This window comes from Aythya fuligula, chromosome 1 (genome assembly GCF_009819795.1).
Source record: "Aythya fuligula isolate bAytFul2 chromosome 1, bAytFul2.pri, whole genome shotgun sequence".
Taxonomy (NCBI): Eukaryota; Metazoa; Chordata; class Aves; order Anseriformes; family Anatidae; genus Aythya; species Aythya fuligula.
The window spans coordinates 203,772,636-203,795,017 of record NC_045559.1 but is presented as its reverse complement, the minus strand read 5'-3'; the positions used below and the strand labels follow the sequence as shown (position 1 = coordinate 203,795,017).

At 47.0% G+C, this 22,382-nt stretch overlaps 1 protein-coding gene across 4 annotated transcripts in view; it reads left to right on the top strand.

Annotated features, from left to right (window-relative positions):
- MYO7A (myosin VIIA) overlaps positions 1 to 22,382 on the top strand; it is an 86,178-nt gene that overhangs the window by 5,703 nt on the left and 58,093 nt on the right. For all 4 annotated transcript variants that reach the window (XM_032203821.1, XM_032203804.1, XM_032203813.1 and 1 more), the window contains exon 2: positions 8,746 to 8,803. In XM_032203821.1, the coding sequence (XP_032059712.1) occupies positions 8,786 to 8,803 (18 nt within the window). In that variant the 5' untranslated portion in view covers positions 8,746 to 8,785. The remainder of the gene's footprint in view (positions 1 to 8,745; positions 8,804 to 22,382) is intronic.

Sequence of the window (22,382 nt, the reverse complement as noted above, 5' to 3'; positions counted from 1 at the left end):
CAGAGTTTCCACTTGGTTTGGACACTTTGTTCAAGCAAAACTCAGTAGGTCAGGTTGATGGTTGGACTTGGAGACCTCGGAGGTCTTAGGGAGCAGCAAGGGTAAAGAGTGAGGTGGCAGCTTATTAGGACAATTTAAGGACAGAGAAGAGCAGGGAAGCTGCCTTTATTAAAGGCGTTTTGATCTGGAGTTGGAGGCACAGACTTGGCGTCTACAAGAAGCACGATGTGCCTTCCTGGTCTGCCCTTGGCCTCCTGTGTGACCTTGGGGACAATCACGTCATCCCTCTATGCCTCAGTTTCCCTCCGTGTGAAACGAGGACAGCAGCATCTCCTCCTCTGTAAACAGCCTGGGATTTGTGAGTGAATAACAGCTTGCTGGAGTGATTACTGCAACAGTGGCTGCAGTAAAAACTCTTTTTAATGAACCTTTCTATAGGAAAAAAAAAAAAAAAAAAAAAAAAAGAGAGAGAGAGAGAGAGAGCAGTGGGTCAGTAATTAAATTATTGAACTGCAATTTGTCTGGCGTTCAGCTCCTAACTCTGACATATGGTAGATCACATAGAGACTGCTCTAAAAAGGAATACCTCATGGGACTTAGAAGGATCCCAAGTACTTAAACCCCTCCAAAACTACACCAGCTCCTGGTGTGCCACAGGACAACTCATCTAAGACCCCACAAATGTTATGCTGGGGCCCTGGTGCCAGTCTGCCACGCTCTGCTCCTTCTCCTGCCCTCTGTTGTGGAGCAAGGCCTCTGCTCTTACACATTCCGAAAATGTAAAGCTGGGAAGGCTAAGGAGATAATGCAGTCTCTCCTCCTTCATATCATGGCCTAGTCATACCTGAGCAATGTCACCAAAAGATTAAACCTTTATTTGAGCTGAGGGCTAACGGCTGTGGTTCAGCTGTTGGCAGAGCCCAGGCACCTCTGAAGGTTTCTGCCTCCTCAGCCTGGTGCAAACCAGGATGTGCCATGCATGAGTCTCCTCCCAGATCCATGTGTTCATTGCAGTGTCAATAAACAATAACCTGAAGTCAACCTCCACCATGTCTGCAGATGTCCCTGTGTGCTCTGGACCAGCAAGGGGCCTGGGACACAAGTCCTGTGAGGAGCGGCTGAGGGACCTGGAGGGGTTTGGGCCGGAGAAGAGGAGGCTCAGGGCAGAGCTTATTGCTCTCTGCAACTGCCTGAAAGGAAGGGGTGGGGAGCTGGGGGGCGGCCTCTGCTCACAGGGAACCAGGGCCAGGAGCAGAGGGAACGGCCTCGAGTTGTGCCAGGGGAGGCTCAGGTTGGCAATGAGGAGACATTTCTGCTCAGCAAGAGCGGTCAGGCCTTGGGACGGGTTGCCCAGGGAGGTGGGGGAGTCCCCGTCCCTGGGGGTGTTCAAGGAGAGGTTGGACGTGGTGCTTGGGGACAGGGCTTGGTGGTGACATTGGTGGTAGGGGGGTGGCTGGACTGGATGATCTTGAAGGCCTTTTCCAACCTTCATGATTGTGTGAGTCTGTGACTTCCCATATGGGCCAGCACCGTGCAGGACTCGTGTGTTCGTGGGCTGAATCACCCTCAGGCTCACATACTGGCTTCATTCTTCATATCTTCTTGGCCAGTGCTATGCCCCACTTAGAGATCCTAGCAAGACTGGGAGTTCGTAAAGAAGGGATGAAAACAAATTGCAAACACCCTGAGGCCAAGCTGCAAGTGCAGCATTTTGCCTAGACTCACCCAGTCTGCTAGGAATGGCTTATGCTGAAATTACACCTGGTTGCCTTGCCAAAGGATACTTTATTTGATTCATTACTGTTGAAAAATACTCAGTCGCAGGTAGAGGCTGGTGCACAAAGGGAAATTGCTCTCCTCGGGAGGCTGGGGCGAGCTGGGATCGGATGCCACAGCAAGGCATTGTTCTGCTCCAGCTTCTTGAAAGCATAGGGTGGAGAAAAGGTCAGGCCTTTTGTTCAGCTCCTCTACCTGCCGGGCTTGTCGGAGGGATTGAATGCATGGCAAATCTATTCAGCTTCCTGCTGGAGGCTTAAAAAATTGATGCCCGTTTCCCGACTGCTCTCAGAAGAACAGAGACTGAGTACTGATTCTCTGACTCTTCAGAGGAGGGAGTTTTCTGGTTTCTTGCTCTAAAGCAGCCTTTTTTTTGGCTGGGGCTCATTCAGATGAGGTGTCTTGCTGTGGGGTACTGCTACCGAGACCCTTCAAGTGGTGGTCTGAAGGCCACATTAATCCCATAGGGTCAGCTAAGTGTGATAGGGCTCAATATGTCTTCTGACATATTCCCAGATGCTCAGGGAGCACAGGGACGGGACAGAAGAGGGGACATCCAAACAAAACCAGCTGCCTCAGGCTTCCTCTGGAGGTTATGGAGAGAAATGATGTTGACTTCTCCAGCAGATTGAGTGAATCAGACCTTGGAAGCACCCATTTGTCTCCATAGCCATGGAGGTGATCTCTGCAGATGGGATGAAATGCAGTGAAGCATTCAAACACCTCGATCCCTTTGGCTGTCAGATGGGACTTGGAGCATACACACACACAAAAAAAAAGATTGAGAACCACAAAATCAACTAAATGTCAACATTATGACAGCAGAGGGGAGGATGTGTGCTGATTTGGTGCAGAAAGCCATGGCATGGCTGTGTACTAATGAACTCCCATTCTTGGTTTTGCATGATTTTATTGTACTCGATGGACCCCAAACTAATCTGGATAAACACTGGTGACACCAGAATTCTTTCCCAGCACTCTTGTGATCTGTGCACATGGCCTGGGGCAGGCAAAGAAATGCTCAGGCACTGGTTTGCACCATTCCTAGGTAGAAAGTTCATTATAGGATGGGCACTTGGCTTAGGGGAAGCATTTGCTTTTGTCTTGAGCTCTGTTTAAAATCACATCCTAATGCCTGCAGTGTCTTCGGATTAGTTTTATTTCCTTTAATACTGTTAGAAACGTGTCTTTGGATTAGTTTTATTTCCTTTAATACTGTGAGAAATGTTTTATGAGGATGTGGTGTTAACTTCGTGTTGCACTCATGCCCCCTCAGCACAGCTGAACATATGTATAATCTAAGGCTTTCTGGGGAATGTTTTTGCTTGCACTAATCCAAAATATGAAAGAGTTTGGGTAACTCCCTGAGGAGATCAGTACTGGCTTGCAGAGCACCAAGGAGGCTTGGAGGTCCTGCAGCTGGATTTGAGCACCCACAGACATTTTGCTCGCTGATTCAATGCTTTGCAGAAGTGAACAGGATGGCACAGCCTGGAGCCGTCGTCACGGGCGGGGATGAATTCCTGCAGCTTCTGGTGGAGGAAGGCACGGAGGATCACATTCCTTTCACCTGCTGTCTTCTAAATCACTTCACAGCCAGATATCACCACCTCAGTGTCTCGTGGTGCCCTGATTGTCAGCTTGTGGAAATAACACAGTTGCTCTGAAGTTGATTGTGTCTCTGACAGTTTGCACTGCTGGGGCTCTGCCCAGTGAGTTTTTTAGATGGGTCAGCACAAACAACCCTGTTTACATTTTTAGCTGACCCTTAGCCTGACCAGGTTTATCCTTCAGGCAACCAGCAAAAGATGTCCCTGGTAGGGCATGGGGAACAAACTAGGTATCTTTTAAGGTCCCTTCAAACCCAAACCATTGTCTGATTCTACAACCAGTGTGAAGAGCTCAGGACGTGGTTTAACTGCTCAATTTTAGAGAAAAGCAAAATATTTTAGAAGTTTTCAGTTCTGCCTGAAGTCTCTTGAAAATCAGGTCCTGGTTTTGGTTGTTAAAGTCTTTGGCTGGAAATTCTACCTACTGCCCAACCCCTGACACCCCTCTGTCACTCGTGTTGAGTAGATTACACCCTATTTATTGGTGGTTTCAGTTACGAGAATCATTTCCTTGGGTTTCAGTTGTACTTGCAGAATGACAGACTGCAGTGTGCATTGGCTTTGCACTTTCTTTCTTGAGCTACTTGCAGAAAGAGAAAAAATAAAAATAAAAATAAAAATAAATTACAGCAATGGAAACTATCTATGTAAATAATACATCACTTCTGCTCGCACCCTTGGACTACTTTACTGCAATAGTCCACCTTGGTGTCTGCAGTCTTTTCTCCTTTAAGTTATTTGGCTAGTTGATTAGCAGACTGTTCTCTTCTCTGGAGAGAGGGTATTTTTACTTCTAGTAGCTGGAAGTTTCTGCGCTTGGAGATCCCAGATTTGATCTTTGTGGGATGACCAAAGCATCTCTTTTTGTAACAACAACAACAACAAAAAAGCTTACCAGGTCTTCCCTAGGAACATCATCCACCCACACCAGAAAGAGAAGCACGGAAGCCCAACGGGAGCACCCTGAAATCTAATTAGGAGCTAATCCTGTGGCTCTTAGTGCTATAATGCTGAGCACCACAGAAGCAGCTATAGAAAAAGCTGTGTTCCCTAAAACAGCCCTTGCAGCCCATGCTGCCTGTTGTTTAGTTGCATCATGTTGCACTGATGACTAGAGAAACATGGGGAGCCCTTTGGGGGACCCAAGGCTTCACGGGGGGTTTTTACCCTTCATTGTCACATAGACCTTCATGTGTCACCTTGCAGCTCTGTCTGAACCTCAGTTTTTCCCCATTTTCCATGCAGCAGGACCCACAACTGAAGGGGAATTTATTCTTTCCACCCAAATGCACCTCTTGTTCAAAGCAGCAGTTCCTCTGCCTCCCAGTATCAGCATTACTGCGTTAACTGGAAATCTGGTGGCCACTTCAGGTCTGATCTGTAGGAAAGACATTTTTTTTTCCTTTCAGTGAACTCGGATCAGGGTTTTTCCAGTAAGAAACGCTGTGCTAATCATCTCCCAGGGCATGCGAGTGCCTGCAGACAGTTTGCATCAGGGATGCACTGCTCACGTGAGATGGTGAGGTGGGTAATTCCCGTGTTTTCTGCACCTTGTGGGTGCTGTGACCTCCCTTGCTGAGGTGACGGTTTCCTCGCGTTCCTCTTGTCACCTGTCAGCCTGACCTCGGGCTGATCCCTTCGTGCGGAGGCGGCAATTAAGATGCAAAGAAGGGAACTTTCTCAGCACGGCGGCAGGTGGTTTGCTGACCAGGTGGCGTTCACCGTGTCTCCGTCACAAGAGAGGTTTTATCTCATCGTGTTTGCTCGCTCAGGGAGTGCTTGCGAGTCTCCCGGAGGATGAAGATATTTGCATCATGGGAGAGGGAGGTATAAGTGGATGGCCATTACCATCAACATATCAGTCCAAAGCCAGGATGCTCAGGGGCTGGAGCAGCTCTGCTGTGGGGCCAGGCTGAGAGAGCTGGGGGTGGTGGGCCTGGGTAAGAGAAGGCCCCGGGGGCAGGAAAGCTGGGGAGGGACTCTTGGTCAGGGCTGGGGGGCCAGGACAAGGGGCAGCAGCTGGAGCCTGGCAGGGGGGAGGCTTCGGGGAGGCCTTGGGAAGAAATTCTGCCCTCTGAGGGCGCTGAGGGCCTGGCCCAGGCTGCCCAGAGGAGCTGGGGATGCCTCAGCCCTGGCAGTGCCCAGGCAGGGCACCTGGTATGGGATTGGAATGAGATGATCCTTAAGGTCCCTTCCAACCCAAACCATTCTGTGTTGCTAAGTTTCTATCCAAGGTGGGCTCAGAATCCACAGAGTTTTTGTTATGAGAGTCTGATGTTCAGTTCATTGAAAAGCAGAGTGAGAAGGGCTGGGAGAAGGAGGTAAGTGCCTTCACAAGGGACACAGACCAGGTGCTGGCGCTCTGAACAACCAACAGACACAGCTCATACAATGGAGAGGACATGGCATGACGTCAAAGCAAAGGCACATACCTCTTGGGAAGAGTTTTCCAGACACAAATGAGAAGATACTTCATTTTAAACAAAAAGGACGGTTTGATCTTTGGAGCTAATTACTTAGAGAAGTTGTTGAACTGTGTCTGTTGATGTGTTTGGATCAAGCTAGCAGGGAAGACACTTGTTAGCCAAGAAGAAGGTGGATGGCTGCTGTGTTCAATTTCATTGTCTAGCATCTTCTGACCTCAAAGCTCTGGTTCTGAGGAAGAGCTCAATGCTTAGAGACCCCCCAAACCGGTGGATTTATTACTTCAACTTCATTCGAGAGCCATTATTTCTCTTTCCAATCTGAATCCTGCTTTTGGTAAGGACAAGGTCACTTGACTCCAAGGGCGTAGGTCTGACCTTCTTTTTATTCACCATTTCTCAGATGAACAGTAAAAAGCATTGCAAAATCTTTAATCCCTCTCAGATCCCTTGCTGGAGGGCAGGAGGTGAAAGGAGCAGTGTGCAGAGAGCATTGGCCTGTTAAATCTCTTTGCTCAGCTGGGGTGGTACATTACACTTCTGCCAGTCAAGTGAAGTAGAAGTAAGGCAGTGAATCAACAGCCAATTCTCTTGGCTTTTCACACTATTAGGTGCCCAGGGTGTTCCCCAAATCAAGCTTTACACCAAGCTGGGTGAGCAGAGGACAGGCTGTCACTGAATGTCAGTGAACCCTTTAAATTCATTATTCATTTTCTTCATTGCATTTGCAGATGGGAAAATGATGTGAGATGTGGGACTTCAGGAGAAAGGAACAGAACTTCCACTTAGAAGGAAAGACCTGAATTTTTCCTAGCCAGTGCTTAATGGGCATTTGCTCTGGGGGATTAGCATCATGTAGCGATGCCCCAAGCAGTGTGGCTGGTCATGTGGCTGGATTCTGGTCCTAAAGTGCCAAAAAGGAGAGCAGAAATGCCAGTTAAACAGATTGGAAAAGTGATCTCCTTCTTTGCAGTTGCAGGGGAGCAGCTTTGTCCAGACTCCTCCAGAGTTGAGCTCTGTTGGGTTTCCCTTGATCTTGCAATCAGGATGTCTTCCGAATCATCAAGAAAGTCATGGAGGAGGTCACCAGAGTGGAGAAATCTACACAGAGATAAGGGTGGGAATGATGTTCCCAACCCTCACCTGCCAGGGAGGGCCGGAGGGTCCAGATGGCTGCTTCATTGCACCATGAATTAGAGGGCTGCTGATCTCCCTGGTGCTCAGACAAGCCCAATCCTTCTTACTGACCCCCGTGCGAAGAACAGGGAGGGCAGTCTGCTGCGTGCCCTGCCCTTCCCTTTTGGGGTTTTCCCTGCTGGGGAAAGCTGGTTGCCCCTTACATATCTATTTGGCTAATTAACATGCACATCAGTAATGAATGGAATACTTATGAGCTACCTTGTGGGGTGAGATCTCTTTTTTTTTTGGACAGGGAAATCCCACAACCCAGGAACTCGGCTGCTGGAAAGAGGAATAATTTAAAGTGCTACAGAGAAGATTCAAACGGAGATTTAGGAAAGCTGCCTCACAACCTTTCAGATATTAAGTGGGCACGTGATTTTCTACTAGTCATCTGTCTTCTAGAGAAAGCAAAATTAATTCATTAAATATGGCCTGCGGCCAAAATTTGGCTAAACTGCCTAGTGTGTATTTCCTGACGAACAGTGATGCCTTGGCTGCACCAGGACACCAGTTCCTTCTCCAAAAAAAGAAGGAAAGAAGAGGCAGGCAGTGCAGAGGGATCATGTAGCTGGTCTGGATATTTTCCAAACAACCCCTTGTTTTGTGGGATTGAGTCTGTCCCATATTGTGTCTCTTTGGGATGTTTCCCCTGGAGATGGTTGAGAGGGGTGGAAAGACACAGAATCACACAGAATTGTAGGGGTTGGAAGGAACCTCAAGAGATCATCAGGACCAACCCCTAAAGACATTTATTTTTTCTTCAGTCCTCCCATAAATGTTCTCCTTTTAGCTGGGAAAGCACAAAAGATAAATATATGGCTGAAACTCAATACAAAATACTTGGTTTTGTATGACTTGTCTGGACCATTCTGTCGCCGTAAGGGAAATGTCTTGTGTCCTGCAAGATCATCTTTCATCAGCTTTCACATCCCCCATGTCTCGTGGGACTCGCAGCTCTCAGAAAGTGTGCCTTTTTGCCGACTTTCTAAGAGTGTTTCATGAGAGTTTTTACTATTATGGAAAACGTTGCGCATCATAAATTTAACAATTGCTGATTGCCATGCAGTGCGGGTAACTTGGAGATTAAAAGCTGCAGAAATTTAATTCCTTGAAAGCATTTTTCGCTTGTGGAGACCAGACCCATTTCACGCTGGGAGCATCGTAAGGTGACACCACACCCCAGGAAGCACAAACATAGGATTTTCCTATGTAAAGCACATGCAAATCCCACAAAGGTACAGCACGTACAACAGGCAAGGACAGAGCGTGGAGATGCTCTGCCTAATGCAGATATTATCTGTGGGCTACGGTGGAGGGCTTGGTCTTTCCTTTCCCCTCCTGAAAGCAGTTTTGCTTAGAAGTTGATCAGTCTGTCCAGCCTTGTGAGCAGTAAGGACAGGGCAGCTCTTCACATGCATTAACTCGTAGCCTGGGATTTGGGAGGTACGTGCAAGAAATCAGCATCAGCCTGTTTGCCAGTTAATCTTTGGATAACTTTCTAGGACTCCGTTTACAAAACACCACTTGCATAAGCAACCTCCAGTCCCTGTCTCATTCACCACGGTGCAGGCATTAATCCTGGTGTCTTAGAGGATTGTCTCACACTGTCTGGAATTAATATTATGAAAGCGTTGGGAGTTAAAGTGCTCCTAGCCTTCCTCCACGCCGAGGGGCTGGGTCTGACCCATCGGTGTCAAGAGGGGGTCTATGAGTCGGGCTGTCAGTCCATTAATTACCAATTTCTTTTGCTTTAGGTTCATTCCTGGTGATTGCTGATGTGTTTATACAGGAACCATGGTCATTCTACGACAGGTAGGTGAAGCATTCCTCTCTTCAGCATTTCTAATTTTACCCCGACGCTCCAAGGACTAATACAAGTCTTCTCTGGGGGGAAGGGGTCGCATCAAGCTATTTCCATCCCATTCTATTTCTCTAAAGGGACTGTTACAAGATGCAGGGATACTCATTAGCCTTAATCCTTGATTGGCTTAGAGGAAATCATTGCTTTGTGTGTGTAGTCCAGATTAACCTCACGCAATGCTCTGCTTCTATTTTCTCATCTGGGGTGGCCCAGGAGCTGCACGTGAGTCCTGGATATGCAGGAGAATAAAACAGGTTGTTTTTTTTTTCACATTTAAAAAGAATTGATGCATTAAGTTGCATGGAGAGTCTGGTGTAGACTAAGATATCATTTAGGGCTTCGGATTGTAGTTTTCCTTGCATCTGGGCATGACTGCCTCAGTTATCAGAGATAAGGAGCTCAGTCCCCTCCCAAAAGATGCAGAGGCATTGGCCTCACGTCGCAAACTCAGACAGATGGAGTTTGTGATGCCAAAGAAAACAGGTGTGGAAATTAAAGTAAGTTGAAATGCTGATCTGAAAGCTCGGAAGAGCAGCTGTGGCTCTAAGAAATACCCTACAATAGTTCTGTTCAGGATGGTGTCACTCCAGGCTGCCTGTAATGTCTTTCTGCTGCAGATCACCCTGCTGTGGTTCAGTTACTAGCTCCTAGTCTTCTGTATGTGTCTAAATTTGCTCTTTGAAGAGTTTTAATCAAATAGATCATCTTCCTTCTTCTCTAAAAACAAGGTATCTTGTCTAGGGGGGTGTTTCTGAAGTCTTTTCCCTCCTGCCTCTCCTAGGGTAGGAAAAATCTCCATTTACCCTACATTTATCCTATGACATTTAGGTGGACTCAGCTGTGAATGGAGAGCTGAGGTGCAGGAACCTCCTTATTTTCTTCTGTCCCCTCTGCTATCATGAAAGTTACAGCAAAGAGTGGCAGTAACAGCTCCAATAACATCATCAAGGCACCTGATGCCTTATAGCCCCCACTCCAGGCATCAATTAGCCTGGGGATCTATTCAGGGACTTGGCTCCTCATTAAAACCTCACTAAGCAGTGGATCTGGTGTGAAACCAGTGCTGATTTCTTGGGCTTTTATCTCTCCTACCTGCAGTGGTACAGCAATAAAGCTGGAACAGAGCAGGAGCAATGCTGCCCCTATGTCAGGAGGTGACAGAGCGTTTATAGGATGTTATAATGAAAGGAAAAACATGCTGATATTTTTGTCATGAAATCTGGATGATGGAAAATAAAACCTGGAGCCATTTGCAACTGATGTGTTGGTATCACCTGAATGTTCAAAGCCCATCACCTTCAGGTAGGAATTACAAGAATCTGTTATAGTGAAGCCTGGCTGACTATTCAGTGTGATTGTTCAGTCTTCTGTAGGGTTTTTTAGAGCAGATAGTCAGTTGTTTTCCCTGCAAACATCTTAGTTCACAAGGACTGTGTGTTGAAGGTGTATAAGGAACACCCAGTTGGACTCCTAAAAGTTATCAGCACTTTTTGATGCACTACTTCAGGATTGCGACTTCTCATTAAGAAATGAGAAAAACCCCAGACCTTCAAAACAACCTGCAATTTTCAAAAAGGTCTTCCATTTCCTGCTATTCTCAATATTTTTTGAGACTAAGCTCTCCCTGATTTCGGTTCAGATGCTGAGCAGCTTTTTGCTGACAAATATCAGGCAATAGATATGCATTGAAGTGGGTATTTTTTGCCCAGCTATAACTCAGGATTTTTGATTTTTGAATGTCTCCCTTAGAGGGTTGGCTCTGGACAGCTGAGTGTGGAGGACAGTGCACAGCTCTCAGCAAGGAAAAGGCAGCAGACAAGGCTCCTACCCTGTTCTCTGTGCCTTCCACTCAGTAATTCAGAAGAAAAGCCAATATTGTTCCCCAGCAGGGGCCTGCAGGGAGCCAAACTTATCAGCTTTAGTCGCTAGCAAATTACTGATGGCAAGTTCATTTCCATGCACAAAGAAAGGGAAGAAATAAAAGAAGGGCTTCCCAAATTCCTGTCCTGGCAGCCTGACAAGTTCGTTTGGCTCCACAGCACAGCAGCAGCTCATTCCTGCATGGTTTGTCTTTTATTTAAAGAAGAGATGGAGCTGAGACCAGGAGGGTGAGGTGGCCTGGAGCACGGATGGCCTGGTGAGCAGCACATCTCTGCTCCTCAACGAGGGGTTTGCCAAGGCCACCACAGTCCCGATGGCAAAGGGCAAGCACCTGCTGCTTGCCTCACGTCTACTCTTGGGGTTTCAGACAGAGAAGTAGAATTAGGAGTGAAAAGAAACAGCAGAGACCTAACAAAACCAGGTAAATGAAAGAAATGAAGGTCCTGATGGGCCAAGCACCATGGAAAGTCCTCCTGTTATAAAGCTCTAGCTTAGTTTGACACCAGGGGGACAGACATGTAGGGAAGGTGTCTCCAACTAGTCTGAAGCTTTCCAGGAGCAAAAGCTTGGTCAGAAACCTCAGCTCTGTATGTCTGGTTCAGCAGTGCTGCCTGTGGGCAGTTCCTGGGGGCAATGCCAAAACTTCCCAGTTTCTCTGCAACCATCCATTGTGCCAAGTCGGTGCCACCTCTGGCAGTTCTTTGAGCGTAAAACCCAGAACTGGGCCTTAAATGCACAAAACAGAGAAATCTCAACACCACAAAGGCCTCTGAGGGGATCCCTTTGTATTAATATTTAAGTGTTTAAATATATTCAGTCCAAAGTCCCATTTTGACTGTGGGATTTGATTTAGATAGGATTGAAAGCCAACTTGAAAGAAATGAAGCCAAATATCTAATGTTTCCTTTGGGATCTGGCTCCTGAGTCTTCCCCTTTTCCAGTCTGGCCAGGGTTACCTTTGGAGGGCAGATAATGTTCCCTTGATAATTTCTGACAGCGTATAGGTCCCTTGAGGGAGGCCAAGCGCCGTGCCTGACACATGAAGATGGAGCTGGAGACCACTTTTGAGCTCTGGAGAGTAATGCAGTAGATCTAGGGCAGCTTGGGGAAGCAGCAGAGAAGGAAAGTGGTAGCCCAGAAAGCTGGCAATCCAGACCTTGTACCCACACCCAGCTTTAAACCCCACAAAACAAGCCCTACATGAATAACGCTGTCCTTGACATAGAAAACTGTATTTTCTGAAGGTATATGTGGCTTCCTGGCAGATACCTGTTGTTGTGCCAGCATCGTTTTTTGTCTAAAATTGCCCTTTCCCCCTCCTTGCCACTTCTCCAGTGGTGATAGAGAGCAGTCACTTTCCCTGCCAGCCTTGGGATTGACTGAAATCCTCAAAAATCTGCTTTTTAAAACTCATAAAACAAACTCCCAACCCTCCTGTGACAGCAGCAGCTCTTTCTGCACCCACCCCAGTTCAGTTAATACTTCCCAACACCAGAACTGCACACAGCACTGCGGATGAAAGGGATCCATGCAGTTCATTAATGAGCAAGAACAGATTTTCTGATGGAGAGCATTCACAGAGACTGCCTGCAACGCTCCAGGAGATGGTTTTCCTTCCTGGAAGGAAGAATAGCAGAGGGATTTTGAAACCTTTCGATCCATTCACAAACATCTCTCAGCTGGGCTCTGCGAGCGCTGTTTGCTCGGGGAGCTGACACACATTTTTCTGGCCCTGGGTGATATCAGATAACACACATTCAGCCTCGCATCTCTAAGTGATTCATTGTGCCGTATTTTTTGATAGCAAGAAGGGGGCGGGGGGGAAAACAAACATTATTGTAGGTCTTCTCAGGGCTGATCTGTAATCATGTAATTATAAAAAGCAAAGTGTAAGCTCGCTGCTTGGATTCCTTTTCTCATAAACACTGAATAATTTAAGTCTTCGCCCATTTATGCCTTGTATCTGTCTGATCTATGAGTCTGAGGCTTCCCTGGATAGCCATAATGCAGCAATGAAAAGTCCGGCACAAGCCAACCAAAGGGCACATTTGCATATAGATTGAAACATGAATCATTGGGAGTCATTCATTAGTTGCTGTGCTCAAGACATTTGGCATTTTAACAGCTCCCTGCATCAAATCCTTTCCGTCAGATTTATGGGACAATTAAAGCGCCCGGGTGGATGTGTGCAGAAAATGAAGCTGCAGGCTAGGGAGATGCTCTCACAGCGCTATGGCTGCGGAATATAAATCGCAGGATGTCAAATAAAGGTACAGCAAACAGTCTCAGTCCTGGTGTGGAGATAGCCAGCCTCCAAGAGCCTGCATGAACATACTCCTTCCTGCTTGTTGATACCTCAGACAAGCTCCCAGCATCCGTCTTTCCCTAACCATAAGCACTGGAAACCTGATTCTGTTTGATCTCAAGGCAAGGAAAGCGTGGAGGGAGAGCTGTTATGTCTGTGAGTGAGTTTACTTTTGCTTTTTCAAGAGGGGATAGCAAAATACCCAGCTGATGGGACCTCCGTTTGAGGGCATAGGAAATTGTGAAGCACCCCATAAGAGAATTTATCCTGAGTTAATGTTGGGAGCTTAGGTTTCCTCGGGGAAAAGCTACATCCCCAGGGACAGCTCTTGAAATATATCTTGTCATGCCTGATGGCAACTTCTCCGTGTCTGTCAGAGCCCCTAAAGATGTCACTTAACTTGTTGAGACATAGAGTCTGGAGCAAGAAGAGATAAATTCACCTCCTTTAAGCCACCTCTTTCTTTTAAGCCTTCCAGTTCATCACAGCCTGACTCTGAAGAAGTCTCACTGTTTGTATAAGCTTTTCATAAAAAGAAAACACCCTGTAATGAATCTTGAACCTTGTGTGGCTGTGGGGCATCAGCTGGCACGGTGGGACAGGAGGCCAGAAATCCTTCATTTCCCCTTACCCCATGGGTAGGGATCAATGTGAGGGTTGATTTCCCTCAGTCCTTGCTCCAACCATCGAGGCTCTGATTCCTGTTCATGATGGGAAAAAGCATCTTCATCCCAGAGGTGCCAACAGAGCAGAGTGAGAGGCTCCTGTCCCCATCCCATCCCCATCCCATCCCCATCCCATCCCCATCCCATCCCCATCCCTACACACTCCTATTATTTTTAACTAAGATGAGTTCTCAGGTGGGATATAGGGATTGGAAATCAGAGGGATCTGGGGGAAGGGAGGATATTTAAGCCTACAAGGCTGCTGTAGGAAATGTTTGTGATATGGCAAGCCCCGATGGGGCATGGGACTGTCCTTTCCATGTGTTTCTGGTACAAATGGCTGCCTGCTCAGCCTTCCTCTTCATCAAATACCTCTTGAACAATTCAAAAGCGTTCAGCAGCAAGACATTAGAAAACAAACCTTCAATATTTCATGGGTTTGGGGTCAGAGACACATCAGTGATGCTGATATACTCTAGTGAAAGATTTGGCTGTCCCAGTGCAAAATTCATTTATTTTTTCAAGCTGCAGCAGCGTTTGTTAGCACAGTGTCGATTTCCAGCAGTTTTCATTAAAAAAGAAGACAGCTTCAGCCTGGCTTTCCTGCAATCAGATTCAAGAAGCTGTGCAAAGCTCCTGGGGCCCAGGGGAAGGAAAGCAATAACAGACCTTTTCACTAGCACAAGCTGAAAAACCGAATTTCTTTCTCAGAAATAAGGTGAGGTGGGAGCACAGGGAATGTCTACTGAGCTGTCACAGTACGGGCAACAAATACAATCATTTTACTGGATTTAAAAGTTGACTTTGAAGACAGAAGTCCAATGAGTTTATCAAAATCATACATTCCACATCAAGTCACATTATGGATGGAGGGGAGTTGCCTTTTCCTTGTTGACCATGTCTACGTATGAGTTTTGTGGACATGACAAGGTGATATCGTGGATCAATCCCCTTCTCCTTCCTATCCCAAACCACCCTTGCTGCTGTCAGCAGCAGGGAGGTGGCAGTGGCAGAGGAATGCTGCTGCTTTCCTGCCCTGGGGAAAGGTCAATCTTAACAGCTTACGAGGATTTCACCCTCCATTAGGCAATTTCATGAAAGGAGAAAACTTCACCAGCTGCGGATTTCGAGGACTTCTGTTTCTGAACAGAAATTTCCCGAGTTACAGTGCGCAAAAATTGGGAACATAGATAAAATGCCCGTACATATTCAGTACAATATGGGGTATTCTGTCTCCATAATCCAACTGCTGGTGAACAAGAGACAAGTCAGAGTATGGAGTAATTTCCTCCCAGCATTTTCCTGTCCTTCAGCTGATTTCCTGGCCTCCAACTACAACATTACAGCTTGGGGATTTTCCCTGGTGTGATTTACCTGGTCAGTAGTCCCCAGCACAACACTTTTCCAATTACTTGCCCAGTTTTCCCTGGACCCTATAAAAACTCCTTACTTCTGCAGGTGTCCTATCCACCTCCATCACTTTGTGCTGAACCTAATTCCTACTCATTTCTTACTCCTAATTCCTAATTAAGTTAGTAGCACCTTATTCTTGTACTGGAAAAGTGTTTTAAAGCAGTATCTCTACAGGCTTGACCACACCTTACACTCTGCAACAGGTTTCCACATGGGCTACTGGTGAAGACAGGATGGATCCTCGATGGACACTGAGATATCTTAGCCTTACACAGACATTTTCTTGTCCAATCTTGTCCAATCTAAAGCAATTGCTGAAAACACAGCTCCCTCCCTGCTGTTTAACCAAGAAGCAGGTGCCCTCCATCCTTTCACTAGAGTCACTTTATAGAGTCCAGCAGAAGAAGATGTTGGCTTATTTTCTGCTGGAGAAGACAGAGCCATGTGCTGCTTGGCTTTAAGACTGGGAAAAGTGCCTGTGTGGGGCAGAGCCCTGCCAGGGATTTGCACACCACCGCTCCGAAGCCTTTTGTGCAGTCAATGTGAATGCAACATGAACAATTTATGTCCATCTCCCAGCACCCAGCCAGCCATTTTATTGCCAAAAACACCGCTGGCCAGTGGCTCTTAAGGTCACACGCTGCATTTTCACGATCTGCAAATCACTTTGTGAAGGCGTTTTACTGCCCCTTAACCCCATAAAATCGCTGCATGCAGTGCGAGGCAGCCCTTTCCCATTAAGTGGATGCTTGCAGTTAAACAACATTTGCATCCAGAAAAAGGCAACAGAGGCAGTAACCATATTTCCACGATGATTTTCTGTCAGCCTGTTCCTTACAGAAACACAGGTGTAATGAATCTATGCAATAATACTCTTGTGGATTCAAAATTAAGGCTATGCAGCAGTTCCAGAGTATCTCAAAACAAGTATAAAATCAATGAGCATTTTTTACACGAATTAATTTCCCTTTACATGATGTAGGGTTTTACATGAGCACCAATTAGCTGCCCATTGCTGGTCCAGGACATCTAGGTACCATGCAAACCCCCAAAAGAACTGTAAGTTTGGTTCCCAGGGTAACATCTAACATAATTCATTTATAATGCAACCTTTTTGTCGTAAACTGGATGAAGTGTGAGACAAAATCCCTTTGGAGTCAACATCGCCTCATGCAGGCTCTGCAGCATATGCAGAATGGACTGTCCTTGTAATAAAATACTCACGAGGAAAATAAGAAGCTCCAAGAATACAGGAATTAGTTTTGGTCCCAAAAGCATGCAGGGCTTATTTCTTTTATGGCTTTATTCTTCCAGCTACCAGAGTTAGGACAACATCAATAATGTGTAGTCCCCTTGGCTATCTTATCAATTGCTATGTCTCGATAATTTCATGTATTGAAATAGGTCTATTTTTTTTTTCAGGCTGTGGCTATTACTTTGTTTTTATTCACTGGTGATTGTTTGGTGGGACTTGGATTTTGAGGCAGGTTTCTAGGTCTGCAAGTGCACGAAAAGGGCTGATGTTGCTTCTCATCGCTCTCTGAAACCCAGATCTCTTTGCTATGTGCCCAGTGAGCTATAAGTCATTAGCTGCAAACCCATCCCACACTCGCAGCTCGAAGTCACCCACATCTGTACATGTCCTGGTCCAACAAAGCGAGGATTTTGGTTAAATCTGCCAACTGCATCTATGACTGTGATTGTTTCTACCTCCATCACCTTGAGCCAGCCTACAACTCCACTCATTTTCTGCTTGCAGCCTCTAGGTTAGGGTTTGTCTAGCTGGACTTGCTGACTCCTTCCTTAATAAAGTGATTCCTTCAGAGCTGTGGGAATCATCAGAAACAAACTTCCTGATGCACTGGGCAGTTCCAGAGAGTTACAGCAGATGGGGCTGGCATTGTGCTATCGGGAACCCATGGAGCAGATGCGAGGTCCCTCAGCCCTCCAGGGACCCATCGGTGGGGTGGAGGGTCTCGAAGAGTGCAGGCAAGTGGATTCAGCTACAAATCTTCCCTGCTTGCCCATTTTAAGGGTGGCCTGTAGAAGGATTCTGCAGTCCTTGCAAGGAACCAAACCTGGAGCCTCCAAACCCATGAAGCCAGCGATGAAATGCAGGTGATTTCACTGGGTTTTAACAGATACTGGCGGGGCTTATTCTGTTATCACTTTCACAATAACAAAAATGTCCAGGTGCTTCATGACCTCAAGATTTTCTTGAAGTCTGGAAGTATCTTTTCTCCTTTTGGAGTGAAGGGGGCCACCATCCTCGAGGCTGGTACCTATGGGACAAAAACCAGTATCAAGACAGCCTGGACCACAATTATTGCCAACGTGATTTTTTTTTATTTTTTTCCATAACCCATTCACCTGCCACTCATTCCTTCCAGGAACTGGGCTTTCAAACACCCCCCTGGAGCAGTCCACATCTCTCTTAAGCAGTCACATCACAGACTTCCTCAGCATGCTATCGACTGAACTGCAAAAAGCCTTGCTCTGGACCCCACACTCTGCTCAGTAACCAAGACAACCCTCAGTGCATAAGCAAAGGGAGTGTGCAAAAAAGGCAGTGCTGCTCAGATCCAGCATGGAAAAGAGGGAAAAGCAGCGTTACTCCCCTTTCATTCAATATTTCCGAAGATGAGAGAAGCTGTTTTAAATGGTAGGACTTGCCTAGACGTATCAGTGCCACTTTGGCTAATGCAGACCCTTAGCACAGACTTGTTTCTGATGAAGAATCTACATTTACACTAGGATAGATTATTCCCATCTGCAAAATAAATAAATAAATAAAATAAATAAATAAATAAATGCATAAAATTAAAAAGCATTTTACTAGGATTAAACATTTCTTGACGCTATGTCTATATTTCTGTTTATGTAGGAATAGCTGTGCAGATTACTACAGTCCCATGTCTGTTCGGTACACAAGAACTAATTGCAGGCTGTGAGGTTGTGGAGAGGCAAGGAGAAGGGAAGGGGGAACCAGGAGTAAAGAAACGAAGGTGAAAGGAGCTCCCAGAGCACGAGAGATGAAGCTAATCAGCTGCCTCCATGCGCTGAAGGTTTGAAAGGGGATTTTGACAGGTTACATATGAAAAGTAAAAGAGATTTTAAATCATAGATGTTGGAATAGTCCTGTCTTTCTTTCTTTCCTTCTTTCTTTCTTTCTTTCTTTCTTTCTTTCTTTCTTTCTTTCTTTCTTTCTTTCTTTCTTTCTTTCTTCTTCCTTTCTTCCTTTCTTCCTTTCTTCCTTTCTTCCTTTCTTCCTTTCTTCCTTTCTTCCTTTCTTTCTTTCTTTCTTTTCCCCCAGGAATGTAATCAGATAAAACAATTGAATTTGTGTCATAGCTTTTTGGCTTCTGTGAACAGCCTTTCTGAGCCAGAATGACAAACGTCACTTCAAATTCACATTTCTGTGTCTGATCTTTTGTGGGTTTGGTGTTCCCCTTCCCAAATCATGTTCAGACAAGGCGATGACATTCCCTCAGTCCCGTCGTCCTTGCTTGCCACAGGGAATGGCATGCATTCGACGGAGAACATCCCAAATCCTTGCTTCTGTGTGGCTGAGCACAAGGGGAGCATCGTGCCTCCTCTTCCAGCCCAAGGTGCTCCCAGATGTACCCTCGGTTATCTGGGAGGACTGGGCTGACTCTTTTTGGAGGATCCAGATGGATCTGAGAGCTCCCAGTGCGGCACAAGTGCAAATTCTCCAGTCCCAGGACCTGAAGGAACAGCTCGTTGATTAATAGTGCCAAATTACAAGTTCCCATCCTGCAGAGCACCCCCTCAGACCAGCGAGGAGCACTTCACGCCGATTCCTCCTGATTTTATTCTTCTCCTCTCCAGCCTTGCAGATTTGCATGCCTTATGATCGCTAGGCTGTCTTCCTTTGGCCCCATTCCACATGCATTTGGGACGGGGCCTGTCTGGGGGGCTCAAAAGCTCAGTCTTCATTTCCTGTTCCACTTCTTATCAGATTTTGCAGCCACGTCCCCAGGCGGTGGCCGTCAGCTTTTTGTGCGAGCCTTCAGCACCCGGGGCCAACCTAATCTGCTTGCGACATCAAGGGATTGGGGATTCACCTCATCGTCCATGCCGCTAAGACATCTCCATCAGCTACGAGTCACGGATTAAATGCTCCATCCCCGTGTTTGTCTGCACGCCTAAAACCCACTACTGAGCTCAGAGATCCTGAGCAGTCAACAAACTCCTTGCCAAAAGCCAGGGATGAGCGTAGGAATCACCGATTACCCAGCCTCATTGCGTCCCTTGCACACCTAAATCCATCCTTTTTGCCCCTCAGCAGCAAACAGGAAAAGGTTGAGACTGCTGCCACGTTTGTGGGTTGTTTTTTCCCCCCCCTGCTGTCAGTATTGAAGTTACAGGCTGAGCGAGCGGTGCATTGATTAGTGAATTATTTAACGACTCCCCCTGCATCTCTGCCTCAGCTTCAGAGAGCTTGTGTGTGCAGCACGTTGCCTGGGCTGACAGCCAGTGCCTGATGTGCTGCAAGGAACTGGCAAGAAAATGTTATTTATTTATGAAAAAGCAGCAGCAAAGTTATTAGGGTGACCAACTACTGTCAGTTCCCCTGAAGAGCAGCCCCAGGGACCTTTCAGCGTCCGTGGTAGGGATAGGAGTCATCATACCTAGCTTTGGGCACATGTAGGGTAGGCTTCTGGCTCCAAACTTTGCTCTTCACCCACCCCTTTAGGTCAGCATCATCTGACCTTGTTCAAATACCTGCTTTATAGAGAGGTACCCGTAGAAATGCTGCTTTTTTCCCTTGAATATAGCAGACACCCTGCTCTCAGCTGAACCTGAAGCTGCAGAGATCCAGCAAATCCCCAGATCAGGGCCCAGGATGGCTCTTGGGGCTCGTACTTCCATCCCTGCAGCGAGGAGCTAACGTTACCCCGGGGAGCTGTAACCTAACCCTGACGGCACTGCTGCCAGGCTGCCAGCCAGCTACAGCTTCGTTTTCCTCCACTGCATCCCTCCCTTATCACTCTAAGCGTGTTTATTTGTTTCCCACATCAGGCATAGCACGTTCTCTTATAAAATGCTTGCCGACAGGAGGCTTTGTGCTGTTTCCCTGCTCCCTCATGCACACAGAAGAGAGGCTGGTTTCCAGTCCAGGTTTAGCAGGATGGGATTTCCCATCTCCAGGAGGCCATGCAGACAACGCCATGTGAACACCACGCTCCTCTGTGGCTCTAACAAGTCCCTGGTAAACTCCTGCTACAAGAGAACGATGCAGAAAATGCACAGTGGAAATGTGTGGGATTTCAGCCCAAGGGAAAAGATGAGCACGCTCATGTAACCGGGCTGCTCAGACTGGATCCAGCCTCCCGGGCTCGATTCCTGCTTTGCTCCAAGGGTAACCTTGGGCGAATCATCTCACATCGCTGCTCCTTAGTTTACTCTTTGGCAGCAGACACTGATGTGGAGCCTCAGAAATATGGTACAGGCAGCAGCTGAGCAGTAATTGCCATGTCTTGGTTGCTCTTTCTCTGTTTTCTCACACACTGCGGCAGTTTCAGCAGCATGGCAGGGACCGAGAGCTCATCCTATGGGTTCCTTTATCTACATTTATTCGGTCTTTCCTCCCATACAGACCCCATCATTGATTATTGGCTTTGATCAGGCATCTGTCTTGGTCTTGCTAGGTGAAAATGGAATCATTTACAGCACGGTGTGCTCAGGTCATGCTGGATGTTGACATCTCCCATGGGAGTGTTATGTTTGATTTGTCTCCTCCCTGCATCACTTTTACATCTCATGCAGACTTTTCCTTGCTCGTGTGGCAGGCTGTAGAGACCCTTAATGTCTTCTTATCTCTAAGACTTGACCTACTCATCACATCAATTCACAGCTACAAAGATTAAACCCCTTATTTCTTAGGGCTCCGTAGCATGGTGTAAACCTACAGAAATGTTAAACTACAGAGATGTTAATCCATCATCTGCCCCCCAGGCTGGGACTGCATCCCTGGTGTCACTGCTGTCCACTGATGAGCAGAAGCAGCTTGGTGTGAGTTTGACACGTGTCATCTACAGCTGTTCTTGGTGGCTGTGTCTCATCAGGGCACCTACAAAGACTTCCTTCCTCTAGAAAGCTTTCCACCAAAAATATGTCCTCTGCATCACGGACAAGTGGCTCCGAAACCCTGGGGACTCAAGGCATGGGTAGAATTTCACAATAAAACAGGGATAAATGAGAATGGCGTGGAAAGCTTAGCAGCTACACCACTGTCTTGGTCTGTGCAAGTGATGCTGAGTTAGATTCAGCATTTCTCTAGACGATGCTGGGCCCCAGATTGCAGAAGCGGGTCTGTAGAGCCGGTGTTATCCCCGTGGTCCTCGCCTTCAGCACATTTTAGTCGCCAGCCCAGGTGCTCTTCTCACACATAGGCACAGAGGCCGTGCTGCTCCGAACACCTTCCACTCAATTATTTAAAATTCAGCTGCTATGGATCTACTCAAGGTGATCAGTTTAAAGAAAATGCAGATGGCCTCTGGTTTTGAGTTCCCGCTGCGCTTTGGTTAATTTGGTATGTGAAGGTATTAGGTTAATTAAGTGCCATGTGTTGCATGGGGACCGACTGCATTTGTGGATTAATAAGCACCCGAGCGTGCTCGGTGCTGGATGCCCTCAAGCTGGCAGCGGGTTTTTCACGAAGAAAGGAAGGTACCGGAGAGAAATTCTGGGGGAATTAAGAGGTTTTCTGCTAATCCTGCAGTCCTTCTTCCAGCCCTGGTGCTTGCGGAGTCCTTCAGGTCCCTGACCAACTATCACCCCTTCCTGGAAGGACTGGGAGAATTGAAGAGAAGAGGAGCAAAGCTGTTGGCTTCACCTTGAGGCTCCAAGCCATCTACTGGCATTCAGTGGAGGACCATGGCTGGTGCGTGGAAATTTTTCTGCTAGTGGATCTGTCCCAAGAGCCGTGCTGTGAATGAGGTCAGTGGGTGTCTCGCACCCAGCAGGCGTGCTGGAGGTCTAAAGCAAACTGTCTGCGGCTCTCTGGCATCCATGGTGGGATACACATAAAAAGAGAGGGCCAAATACTGCTACAAGACTTTGGAAATGCTGAAAAGGAAGAAAGTTGTCTTCGTGCAGCCGTGCCCTGAGGTGGTGGAAGACCCGGACAGAGACCAGGGCAAATGGACACTGCTCCGCAACGTCAACCAGGCCCTGAAGCCCACGACGATTTTAGCGGTAAGATAAAATCCCAGGCTATAAATGTGTCTGGGAGCTTTCAAA